Source organism: Aythya ferina (assembly GCF_964211825.1).
Source record: "Aythya ferina genome assembly, chromosome: 10".
Classification (NCBI taxonomy): Eukaryota; Metazoa; Chordata; class Aves; order Anseriformes; family Anatidae; genus Aythya; species Aythya ferina.
Genome location: NC_140306.1, coordinates 12,651,795 through 12,664,648, shown reverse-complemented (window position 1 = coordinate 12,664,648; position 12,854 = coordinate 12,651,795). Strand labels below are relative to the sequence as shown.

General features: G+C 51.4%; 1 protein-coding gene across 1 annotated transcript; it reads right to left on the bottom strand.

The window, feature by feature from the left end:
* Nucleotides 1-684: 684 nt before the first annotated feature.
* Nucleotides 685-11,374, bottom strand: PPM1M (protein phosphatase, Mg2+/Mn2+ dependent 1M). Its single transcript, XM_084531112.1, has 10 exons — nucleotides 11,105-11,374; nucleotides 9,808-9,931; nucleotides 8,571-8,825; nucleotides 8,095-8,207; nucleotides 7,407-7,491; nucleotides 6,962-7,080; nucleotides 6,439-6,502; nucleotides 5,443-5,550; nucleotides 4,767-4,915; nucleotides 685-4,505 (listed from the first exon to the last, which is right to left on the bottom strand). Exons 1-10 carry the CDS (start codon nucleotides 11,335-11,337, stop codon nucleotides 4,358-4,360), a joined length of 1,398 nt encoding a protein of 465 aa, XP_084387238.1. The 5' UTR covers nucleotides 11,338-11,374; the 3' UTR covers nucleotides 685-4,357.
* Nucleotides 11,375-12,854: the final 1,480 nt, after the last annotated feature.

Below are 12,854 nucleotides of genomic sequence, written 5' to 3'. Positions count from 1 at the left end.
AGACCTGTATCCCTTTGATGCCAACAGCATGCGGTTAGTTCATTATGCATTTTGTTAACAGGGTTTGCAGGTTTTCAGCCCCAAAAGAGCGATGCCTCCTTTGTTAGATGGGGTTGCTTTTAAAAGAAATTTAACACAGTCGTGGTGGCTTCTCTCTGCTGTGGCCCTGCGCCAAGGGAGATGGGAGGGACGTGCTCTCCTGCTCCAGAGGGGCTCAGTGGCAAGTGGTACAGAAATGTTGGCAAGCCAGTCTTCAGGCCTGGTTCCAGGTTCTTTCTCCTCAAATACTGCTGATTAGATGCATCCAGCGGTAGGCCACGAGAGGCTCAGCAATGTGGCATTCATTATTCATTGTATTCTTACCTTTCTCAGCGTGCTTGGTTTTATATCCTGGGTCACAGCTTGGGAAGTCCATTCTTTCCCTCGCTGTCACAAGTACGTGCCCGCTCCCAAATGCAAAATGCTGGCAAGGTGGCAGACAGTAATGGGCACGTTCTCCGTGCTCTCAAGCTTCAGTCCGTACAGGAAAACAGTGCTCGAGCATTTTGCCTTAGTTCAGCTGTCTGTGTCTTCCGTATTACACCAATGTTCATCTCAGCTGTGAGGCCCTGTATATAATTCACAACATCTCTCTCCGCAAGTAAATTGGCTTATAGAACAGCTTCTGTTTTGCTTTTCCTTGCCCTCTTTCCCTTTTTTTTTTTTTTTTTTTGTTTTTCAGCCCTTGTCAAGTGGAAATGTGCTGTGCTAAGAGCTGGGGATTTGGAACGAGTGTTCTCCACTGCCAGTTCCTTTAAAGCAGCAGTACACACCGAGCTGCAGTGTCTGCCTGGGACAGTTGTCAGAAAGACTGCTGTGCACGAGGCAGCCTGATAAACTTGATGTTTGAATCGATGCTGTGGTTGGTTTCTGCTAAGGCTCTGTGGCTTGCCTACCCTAATGCTCTTGCACATATTTAGAGCCATTTCTAATGGCATCACCTGTGATGTGAGTGTCCTTCCCCCAGAGTGGAGGACTGAAGGGAGCAACGGAACAGTGCTTGTGATCTCACCAAGATATTCGGCTGTTAGAGTTGCAGATGAGAGAGATTCATGCTGCCACACCAGCATCCCTCTTCCCAGCGTGTACTGTCCCACCAGCACTTATAAATGCCCAGGGCGAAGGGAGATGGGTATCTCAGTCCTCACGGCTGACAAGGTTTCCACAGCCACCTCTTAAGCTCAGTGTTGTTGCACTTCAGGCTGCTTGGTGCTATTTTACCATTGTCAGTGTTCTGTAAGCAGCCGTGTTTTGCAGTGGTTTGTAACATACTGCTCTTTGGGGTTTGTAGTGCATTTTAACAGTTTGACTTTCAGTAGCAAATGGTCTTTCAGGGTTTTAAAGTCTGATGCCTGAAGAAGTGAATGGATACTCCCCCCAGATGTTTTTTTCCTGTTATTTTTAACAGGAAAGCATTTGGAAATCTGTTACTCTAAAAATGTTCTTTGCTGATGTGGTTTGAGTGCTTGTCTAAGAAACGTTCAGTTCTCTTCTGCTTGCAGTGTTGTAAACTTTGTGTGCATTGCGGCATGAAATCTTTTAAAAAGAGGACCAAAGGACCAATCTAGAAGGACATACAGATTAAGAATATCAGTAGCATTCTGGAGTGATGATAAATTCATGGGTTTATGCACAACACCACACTATAATGCTCAGTTCAAAGTTAAAACTGAATGCTTTCCTGAGGCCTGCTGCCACCCACACAGAGGTAAAGACATCTTTATTAGTCAATACAGCAGTGAGTGTTTTCCATTTGCCTTTAAAAGAGGGAAATGTGCCAAGGAGTGTCAAGAAACTTCAGTATTGAGCATTCCTAGACTAGGTGAATAAAGGTTTTGGCTTCCAGCTTCTACATGCTTCTCTAAAAGTATCAGGACTGTGCTTCCCGTGCTCTTCCTGGCACCCAGCTAATGAGAAACATACCTCATTAACAACAGCACTCCTGAATGCAGCGGTGTCCACACTTCTGTAAAACCAAGCAGGAAACAGCATTCTGTGCCCCACCACCCAAATTGGAGATCTTTGAGAGGAACCCTCTGTTTTTGGGGATGTAATAAAAATGAGCGGGAAGCGAGACTCAACAGCCCACCCCTGAACGAGTGATGTTGGCTGAGCTCATCTGCGTGGGCTGTAGGAGACTGTTGGTCTTTCTGACTTCTTGAGGCTCCCACATCTTTGGTTAATGTCCCAGCTACTGCTCTGGAGGACATGGAAGCACTTGAGTGAACAAATTTGGAAGCAGCAGTGTGTCTTTCCCAGTGCTGCTTCTGACTATATTTGCACTTTAAGAGTCTCCTGTTGAGAAGAAGCTGGTCTCTTTGGTTACGAGCTGGTATTGTAAATTTTACTGCTAGGTGGTATCTGCAGATGAGTGTAAATACATGAAGTCAAATTATTCTTTGTCACAAAATATTACATATGTGGAAAATTCAATATTGTGGCTGTTACCAATAAATATTTTGTAGACAGATTGCTGAGTGCTGTAAATTCTGCCTTTGTCTGGTGTGGTATGACTTGCTGGTTTCATAGAGGGGAGTGGGAGAAATCTATTTTAAAAGTCTCATTTAGTTTGGAAAGTCAGAAGTTGTGCAGTGCAAGCTGAGGCTCTAAAGCTATTCCTATATAACCTTAAGAGGATTTTCTTGCTGAGAAATGTATTGGGATAGGGAAGTGGTCTTGTTGAGGTAATGCTCTAGGTAGAGGAGTGTTCACAGGAGACTGATCTGGATATGAGCAGGGCCCTTTCTCAGTAGGAAGGTGGGGAAATAGCTTTCCTAGTTGCTGTAACAGGAGACTTGGATCATACAGGGGATGGCAGCATTACATAAGTAAAATCCCATGTGTTATTTTCAGGTTAAACTCAAGAGGATGGGAGAAAGTGAAGCTGGAGAGTTGTTTTCTTTTTTTTTTTTTTTTTTTAATTCTGCTTACTTAAACCATGAGCAGATACCTTAGAAGGCTGCATCCTTCCTGAGTCCAGGCCTTGTACTGCAAGAAGTAAGATGACACCAAGCCTTTTGGGGTGGTACTGCTTGGGGAATACTTCTAGCAACAAATAGGTTAGGGGCAAAAGACAACTCTGAAGCAAAAGCTCCTCTGTGGTTTTCTAAGGCCATTTTTCTTTCATGTCGGGTCTGTGTAAAACTGAACAGGAACAAAGCTAGAAGAAGATAGGAAAATTTTCTTTTATTAGGTCTTTCATCCTTATGGAACTCAAGCAGTTAACAAAGGTGTGAGTTTGTCCACTTCACTGGTGAGCACTGCAACTTGTGCAAGGAATAATGAAAACACAGTGAGGACCTGGGGAGATGGGAAGCTTGTCTAGACCTGAATTCACCTGGCTACTGAACAGGTTAAGAGCAGATCATAAAAGTTTAAGGCACAGCTCATTTGGGCTTGTCTTCTGTTGTAATGACCATAGCACTTGTGGTTCAGCACTCCAGACAAATTTGACCAGTTCTATCTTGCTTGGAGCTCTTCTAAGGAATCAGCTGCTGTATTTAAACAGTTCTCATCAGCACTACTGGTACGAAACCAGCCTCACTGTCAGTGGCAGAAATGACCTCTAAAGTGTTAGTGAGTGTTCTGGACTAACAGTTCTTAAAGATCTGTACACTGGGTACATAGCACATTGCACAAAAGCTCTTAAGTAAGGCATCTACCCTTGCAGGGGAAGCTCCTGTGCACTGATGCGTAGATCCATCAGGTAACATTTTCTATTTCGAGGTGGAACTGCCTACAAATGGGAACGTTCTCAACTGGTAGAGGTCTGGGCTGCTGCTGTATGTAATGCTGTCCTAGCAACAGCTTCTGGTTGTTTTTTTTTTTTGTTGATCTTGTGTTGCAGCAAATGGACATGAAGGACACTTGTAGCTTATACATCCAGTTTTACAAAACTCAGTTCAAGTCAGACTAAAATCCAGCACTCAAGACTGGTTGGATCTTACTTGATCCTCATTCTTTAATATTAAGGAGGAGGATAGGCCTCTAGAACCACTAGAAATGTGGATTTGAGGCTCATTGTCCTGCAAAGACCTTAAATATTGCTCTTTGGCTTGTGTGGCCACTTTGGCAATCTGTCATAGGCACAACAACAACAAAAAAGAGTACGAGGAATGACTTGTTGCCAGCTGTTCTTGTGCATGTTTATAAGAAGTTCATGTTCTTGTTGATCCTCTGCGCAAAGGCTGGCTGTGCGTTTTCAGGTTCTGTGTCAGGTGGTTTTACTGGAAGAGTGCACACACAGCAGCAATCCCTCAGTCTTGCACTGATGCTGCAAGTGCTGCAGCAGGGGGACACCAAGATGCTGCACATCGTGCTAGCAGTCCTCATCCCTGTTGTGTAGTGGGACGACAAATACAGAGATGTCATCGTAGGATGCCTCACGGCTATCATCCAGCATCCACTGGTGGCCCATCTTCTTTCCTCTTGCCCTGCGTACCAAGCGCTTGGCCAGTTCTGAAAATCTGTGTGTAGAAAGAGAAGTGAGTTCTGGTCTAACACAACACTACCTGTCAAGAACAACATTGAGATGGGGCTTTGTGTTGCTAGATTTCATAAGACACCGGCTGCTTCTTTAGGATGGGGAAAGACCGGTGTCCAGTCCTTCCAGAATCACAGAAAGGAGTGCTTGGTCCTGCTGGAGCTGACCTAGAAGCCAAGTGATCTCAGCCTGCTGCTCCAGACAGGTTCTTTGGAAAGGGAAATGATGGCAAGACTGTTGTTACCTGTGGGGATCGGTCCTGTTTTCTGCAAGGAAGCTCCTGGCCATATGGGCCACCTCTTTGTTGCACAAAATGTCCCAAAGGCCATCAGTTGCCATGATGAGGACGTCGTTTTCCTTAATGTCATGCAGAGCAAAGTCAAATATGTTCACCTGGAAAGCACAGGAGTAAATCAGAGGGCTTTACACCTGGAGTGTAAAAACTCCACGTATTTACCAAGGGTTGTCATGTTTCCCATATTGCACCTGGCTTTGGGAAGCATCAAACAGCTCAGTGATTCTTTGGCTTCCCTGTGTGAGGGTAATCACAGGCTGCAAAACTTCTCCAAGTAGGTGAGTGTGTACCTGCTCTAAAACCTCCTCTAGCAGGTGAGTGTATTCCATTCTGGTCAGGATGCTGACAGTAACTTCATTTGCTGCAACGTACAGGAGGGGTAAGGCAGATGACTTCCCCTGAGAGAGGACTTACAGTGGGATCAGGGTGCTTTCAATGTTTTATGTCCCCTTTGCTGCTGGGCTTCTAGATTATTCTGCCTTGGGGATTCTCTGGGCAGTGTGCAGAGAGAAGGAAGATGGAAAAAGGACATGGCTGAGACCTGCACGATCTCCAAAATGTGGGTGCTAGAGAGGAGCAGCATAATTCCACCACCATCCTGCAACTCCCACGTGCCGTAACTAACCTTAGGAATGCAGGAGAGAAAAGGTTTCACTTCAATGTTGGTGTCGATGACTTTGAGTTGATGATCCCCTAAACCTCGAGAGACAGCCAGGGTCCCCAGCAAGCGAGCCTGACCCCAAAGAAAACAAATGTAAGAACATGGCACCTTTAAAGGCAGATGCACGGCTTGTCCTGAACGATTTATGCATTGCCTTTAAAACCTTTATCCAAATATCACCCAGAGCTGCCCCAGGAATCCTCAGAGATGGAGAAATGATTGGAAGTGATGGCCTAATGTGAGCATGGAGATAGACAGCCAGCACATGGATGGCCACACATGGTTGTAGCTCACAGGGATGGCCCATGGTGTGCTCCAGAGTCAGCAGTGTGTACTACAGGCCTCGGGAAGCCCATGGTGGTATCAGTTTTTGATTTGAGATGGCAAGGAAGAGCATTAGGCTGGTTTGAAATAAATGGTCCTTTTTTTTGCAAAGGAGGTTCTGCACTGAATCTTTGCAAAGGGCCGGCACGTGGGTTGCACCACTGGTGGTGGCAGGGCGAGCACTGGATGTGTGCAGTCACTGCTTCTCCCTGCCTCCTTCCCTCTCCAGCCTCCTTTCCTCAGCTGCTCCGCTGGGAAAGGCACTGGTTAGGGCTGGAGGCTGACATCTGAGTTGTAATCTTTTGACTGCAATAGGAAATGATAGCTGGAATGGTTTCTTGTGTGCAAATGGAGAGGAGGAAAGGCCAAGCCAGATCAGGGCTGCCATCCGCTCCACTAGGTGTTTTGGAGGAGGATGAAACCTCTTGGCTCTGGAGGATCTGATATACACCTCCTCCTGCTCTGCACTTGCTCACAGGCAGTTTGTTGCAATGGAAGCTGCTGTGTCAGCACTGTGCAGAGATGTGTCTGTGCCACGCTGGGGAGCCTCAGAGCATGAACGTGAGCGATTGGGATGCTCTGGGAACACCCAACAGACTCGTCTCTGCCCTCCCAGCGTGTAAAGCATTGAACTACCTGCTTCCCATGACCATGGACAAGAGGATACTTGAGGTCAGCTTTCTCCACCAGCTTGTATCCCCTAGAACAGAGGATTCAGTGTTGATTTAATTTGTCCATTTGACGGTACAACTCAGTCTGAGCATTACAACTGTGGTTCAACCCTCGGGGTGTCCCCCTGCACAGGGAGCTGCCTGAAGAAGGGATAAGGTGACTTCTTGAAGCAGGTGCAGTAAAGAATGACCCTTTGCTGAATGCCCAACTGTTTCTCCCTCTCCCCTTCCTTTCCTTGTACCTGCATCAAGGTGGGGCTCATTGCCTGAGGTTGCAAGAGCCCAGGAGCTCACAGAAGTTCCTTAACCTCCCTCCACTGGTCAGAGTCTTTCAGGCAGGGCAGAGCTGCTGCTGGGATGCTGCACATAGTTTTACACCCACTGCTCTCACGTTCCCTGATGCTGCATTCGGACAGTCCCTTTCCCCTTCACCTTCCCATTGCTGCTAGCAGGTAAAGCTGCCCTGTCCCCACACGGAAAGGACTCACCAGCCCTCCATGAAGTAGTCCCGGTACAGGACTTTCTGACCCACGTCATCTCCCTTCAGCCTCCGTGGAAACTCAAAGCGCGTGAACTCTCCATCCAGGAGTTTGGGGAAGAGAAAAGCCTGGAGGAGGGAAGAAAGGCACGAGGATAGGCGGGCTTTGCTGCAGCAGAGATGAGCACCAAGCCCGTGCTCTGCTCCTGGCTTGGAACTGGCACTCCTGGCTGCAGAATGGGAACAAAACCAGGAAAACAAGGGGACAAGCTGGACATGAGCCTCTCCAATACTAAATGCTGTTAGATGAATCTTGTTCACAGCCCTCCATGGCAGGTGTCAAATGACATTCTGGCCCCACAGTGCTTATAGTCCTTACGGAAGCAAGTGATGCTCTCATCACAAGCTCTCCTGGACCAAACTTGGTTGTCTGATGTGTGAAAGGAGTCACTCACCAAGTGCTGGAGTCGCTGCCTCTCTGTCTCGGGCGTGAACTCGCAGCTCATGGGCACGATGGTGTCCTTCAGAACAAGAATGGCCCTACAAGAAGAAGAGGCAAAGAGCTGGTATCTCCCCTGCCATATAAGCATCGCTGCAGCCCCATCTCTGCTCACCTCCCCTTACTGAGACTAGCACCAGTGTCAGCCAGCTGTGGGAGCAGCACAACTCACAGCAGAGCCATCCCAGAGAACAGCTACGCACCCAAGAATATTTAAAAACGCTGGTGTATTTTAAGTGACTCAATTGCAACTCTGCTGTCACAGCAGAGAATTGAGCCTGCCTGGTTCAACAATGGCACACCTCGGAGGAATGGTAGCCAAGGACAGACGAGGAAGCTCTTTAAGATGCTTTGAAATCACCTCCCACTTCTGAACTCCTGCCTGGATGAGCTTACTGCTGCATTAAGGCCTCAGCACTGCCCCATGGCCAGGCAGAATCACTCCTTTGAAATCTGAAAGCCCATCTAGAATGAGAGCATCCATCTGTCCATCTACGCAACAGCTCCTGTGGCAGGCAGGCAGCCATGCTGCGGCACAGAGGGGCTGCATGTTCACCTTTTGTAGGATTATGTAAGGTGCTGGAAACCCTGCTCATCTCCCAGCTCTTGGTCCCAAGCAACTTCTCCCTTTTCTTGTTGCTCACCTGCTGTCCCCAGCATTAGCCACATACAGTTTTCCCTGGAGATAAAGAGCAGCCAGAGCAGTGCAGCCTCCTGTCTGGCCAGTGGCTTCCATCTCCTGGCCAATGACTTCATCCTGTTGATTTAAACAAGTTCAGAAGGACGTGAACCGGGGTATTGTTTTCTGCAGCTGCCTTGTGCCTCCTAGCAGAAATCTAGAGCAAAAACTGATGGAAAATGGTCAGCAGAAAATCAGCAAGGCCAAAGACACCATTGCTTTGGTGCAGCCAAGCTATTGCTACTGGACTAGATGCTAAGGACAGGCTGCAGAACTGATTTGGGCACCCTCAGCCAAGCCTTGTCCACGTGGCAAGCTAAAGCACCCAGGTGACCAGTCCCTGGGCACTTCCTAAGGAGAGGGCTGAGAACAAGGGAGCCACAGGGGGCAGGGAGGAGGGACAGACTTGTCCACCTTTGTCAGCAGGAAGGGAGAACTCACGCATTCCTGGAAGGCATTCTCCAAGGCTCCCACCACCATGTCTTCCATGCGAATGTGCTTCTCCTCCACGAACTGGGGGTCACTGTCACAAACGCAGCGGCCGCTCACGTGCATGGGGGGACGGGCCTCGGTGATGGCCCCCGCAACCTCCTCCAGCTTCTGCTTGATGCAGTAATGCAAATAGTTGGAGGCGATGACGGCAGCTGATGGGCCACCATGGCCATCGAAGAGTGCCCAGTAGTAACCAGTCAAAAACTGCAACGAAAAGAGTGAAGATGGGAGGAAGAGAGATGGAAAGAGGCCATATGGACAGTGGGTGCACAGTCAGGATGTGCTGAATGTGTTCTGCCTGGCTCTTCCATCCCAACCACCCTTCCCTACCAGTGGTGAATCCCTTGCATGGCTCAAACTCGTACAGTGACCACGCTGATGGACGTGCTGCTCCGTCAGACCTGCCAGCTCAGCTCTGAGCTTCCAGTGGCATCGCTGCACACCCTCACATGCTATTCCTCCTTCGCATTTGGAGAATTTCTATTTACAGGAGAAAAGGCAGCACTGTTCCCAGTCTTTATAAGGTGAGAGCATCTGTTGTGCCCGAGTGATGATGACTAACATGCAGCCTTTGGAAGCAGAGCAAGTACAAGTACAAGCTTAGGGAATATAGTAAAGAGCTAGGACAACCACAAACACTGCAAGACAGGTCAAGGAAATAGAAATGGTATGCATGGGCAGAGTTGTGCCTTTGCTAGCCAGTCACAGCTCCCCTAAACACATCCAAGAACGGGTTTCAGCCTGAGGGTGTGCAGGACTGATGGGGCAACTACACTGTCCTTCCAGTACCTAAAGGGGGCCTACGGGAAAGCTGGGAAGGGGCTCTTTATCAGGAAATATAGTGAGAGGACACAGAGTAACATCTTTCAGCTACAAGAGGGTAGGTTTAGATTAGACACCAAGAAGAAATTCTTTCCCATGAGGGTGGTGAGGCACTGGCACAGGCTGCCCGGAGAAGCTGTGGATGCCCCATCCCTGGAAGCTCTCAAGGCTAGGCTGGATGGGGCCTTGTGCAGCCTGGGCTGGTGCGAGGTGTTGTGCCTGTGGCAGGGCGTTGGATTTGGCTGATCCTTAAAGGTCCATTCCAACCCAAACCATTCTACCATTCTGTATTTTCTATACGTGGGCCTCTGGATTCAAAGCAGGGCTGGCAGCAGGGTCAGCACAGCCTGACCATGGGCCATACCTGTGTGGAGCACAGGATCAGCCACTCCTTGTCCTCTTCCAGGCCCAGCTCCCTCCTGCGGATGGAGATCTGGCAGCATGTCGCCTGGTCCTCATTGAACTCCGACTTCTCGGCATTGATAACCCTGCAGGTTCAAACACTCCAGATTAGGCACGAAGCACTGCCCGTCCAACAGGTGCACGTGGGAATGATCCCCTGCTCCTTCCTTCCAACTCCAAGCTCCCTTTCCAAACTCAAGGATCTCTTTGCTGGTAACAACATAAACATCACATCCTTTACAATGGTGAGAAAACCCTCGCCAGGGACACTATGAAGTGGGGCAGAAGTGGTTTGGAAGCACTCCTGCCTCTCTCAGCCCTTGTTGGCAGCTAAGGCAGCTGGGCTGTGCTGGTGACACAGAGCTGCACGCCTGCTGGCAGTGTCCCAGCCTTGCTAATGTGGGTAATGGTGAACATCTTGTCTCCTCGCACAGCTCATCGCTCAGCACGTCGTGCCACCACGTCATACCGTGGGCCTACCACAACGTGTTTCCCTGCCCATAAATGAGACAAAAACAAGAGATGTCTGATATTCTGCTTTTCCCTTTGCTTTTATGGCACTGTGCGAGGAGCCAGGGGGCAGCTCTCGGGTGCTGCTTGTCCCAGGAAGCTGCTCCCTGCCACCTGCTCCAGGCAGTGCCAGCAGCCTGGCTCTCAGGCACACTGCAGTGACTCGTACTCGATGCTTAGAAATCCCTTCCCCTGACGAGGGAGGGTTTTTTTTCTGCCCAACACAGCAGCCCTGCGGCTCCAGGGGTGCGGAACAGCAGACAGGCAGCGTCCCAGCAGGAAAATCACAGGGCTGGGCTAGGGGACGAGCTTCCCGAGCTGATCTGCTGCTGCCCCAGCCACCGAGTGCCAGGTACGAGCACTGTGGCGGGTGTCCAGCCACAGACGAGTACAAGGAGCAGGGCCAAGGCACTGCCTGCATCCCTCTGCGCCCAGACAATGGGCTGGGTGTGGGTGCACACATCCGGGACCAACCCGCCCTGACCTCTGCCCCTCTCCTTCCTGAGGCAGCAGCAGCCTGGATCCTGCTTTCGGATCCCCAAAACCTTTTGGGGCCGCCCAGTCCGAGGCTTCCCCTCACCGCAGCACTCCTGGCAGCGCCCAGGCTGCCCCCACAGCCCCCCCACGACCCCACATCCTGCATAGCCCCGCATAGCCCCCCCCGCACACCCGGGAGCCCCCTGGAAGCCCCCTTAAATCCCCCCAAAACCCCTCCCGGGACCCCATTCCCCGTCAGCAGCCGCACTCACTCGGCGTAGCCCGAGCCCCAGGGCAGGGGTCGCTCGGGCCCGGTGCCCCTCACGGCCCGCCGGCCCCGCGGGCTCTCCTCGCCTCCGCCTCCGCCACGCAGGAATTTGGGCCGGCGGTAGCACGGAGCGGGGGACGGGGACGGGGACGGGGAGCGCGGCCCCGGCTCCTGGCTGCCCCCCGGCCGCTCCCCGGGGCCGCCCCGCCTCACCCACCGCAGCCACTCGGCCGACATGGGGGCCCCCGGCCCGCCGAGGCCTGGCCCGGCTTTAGCAGCGCCTCCCTGCTTGTTCCCGGCCCGCCCCAATGCCCGCCCCCATAGCCCGGCCTCACGCTGAGGCGAGCAAAGAAAGGCGAGGGAGAGGCAGCCCCAGCAGCCGCCCTGCTGCCTGTGCTCGGTGTCCCACTGCACATCTCAGGGCTGAGCGGGGCTCAGGTTCCCAGCTCCGCCGTGCTGGATCGCTTACACGGCCCCCCGGGCTCATGCTACTTGCTCCCCAGGTCCAGTTTCAGCACCGCAACCGATCAGAGAGGCCGTCAGAATAGTGTCTGAAAGCGGGCTGGGGCCACGCAGCACAGTCACAGAGCCCCCATGGGTTCTGTAGAGCTGACCAAAAAACAACCGAAACAGAACTGAAAGCCCACAGACACATTAAAGGTTACTAGAAAGGACGCACAAAGGCACTGGAGGTGTGAACAAGCAGCCCCAGAGCCCTCCTAAAACATAGTCCAGGGTGGGTAAGGCCAGAGAGGGAACGGCAAAAGTGGCCTAGAGAGCAGTCTTGTTCCTGTTTGGCCCGAAAACCCATCCCTGGTCTCTTCCTTCTCCAGCCCTGTGCTGCTGCAGGAAGTGAAAGCCTCTGCTGGCAAAACCAGAAGCTGTCTGCAGGGTCCAAACTGAGTCACCAGCAAAAAAAAGAAAAAAAAAAAAAGCAATCTGTGTTTGAGTCAGACCTCTCCCAGGTGGGTGGCGCTGGGCACTTGCTGGTAACTTTCCTTCTGCGCCGAGGTTGTGTGTACAGGCCCAAATGAAGGCTGGGGAAGTGGCAGTGCCCCTTTACCCTTTGTTTTTCATACCACCGTGTGCCGATGTCCTCGGGTCCCGTGGGGCCATGAGCAGTCCCAACACAGGCTGGTGGCTCTGCCTCAAAGCCCCTCTCCTCTCCGGAGTGAGCTCGAGGGAAGCACAGCCTGGCCCACGCCTGGGGGTTGCTCTGGCAAATACAGTCACCAGCGTGAGCTTGCCAAGCTGTGGCAGCAGCGCTTCGATCACGGATGTCACAGGCACGTGTAGGAGAAGGAAGCTGCTGGAAGCTGCAGCTGAGTCAGTGCTGCTGGTGAGTCCCACGCAGCCCGGCTGCGTGCTCCCTGGGCAGCTCTCAGCGAGCACAACACAAGCACCCGATCCTGCGTGCTCTGCGGGCAGGGAGGAGTTGGTGCCTGCAAGCACATCGAGAAGCCACCGTGGGCAAACCCCGTTTCTATTTCTGGCCTCGCTACAGGACCCGTGGTGGCAAACACCACCTGTGCGGCATGGCACATGAGCAGCAATGGGGACGGCTTTGCAGGTTCTGCCACCGCCGGCTCAGGGCTCCTGCCGAGGGAGGCTGTGGCATTTCACAGAATCGCAGAATCACTTCAGTTGGCATTTCACAGAATCATTTCGGTTGGAAAGGCCTCTTAAGATCATCTGGTCCAACATTTCGCTTAGCGCTGCCGAGCCCACCATTAAACCATGTCACTGAGCTCCGC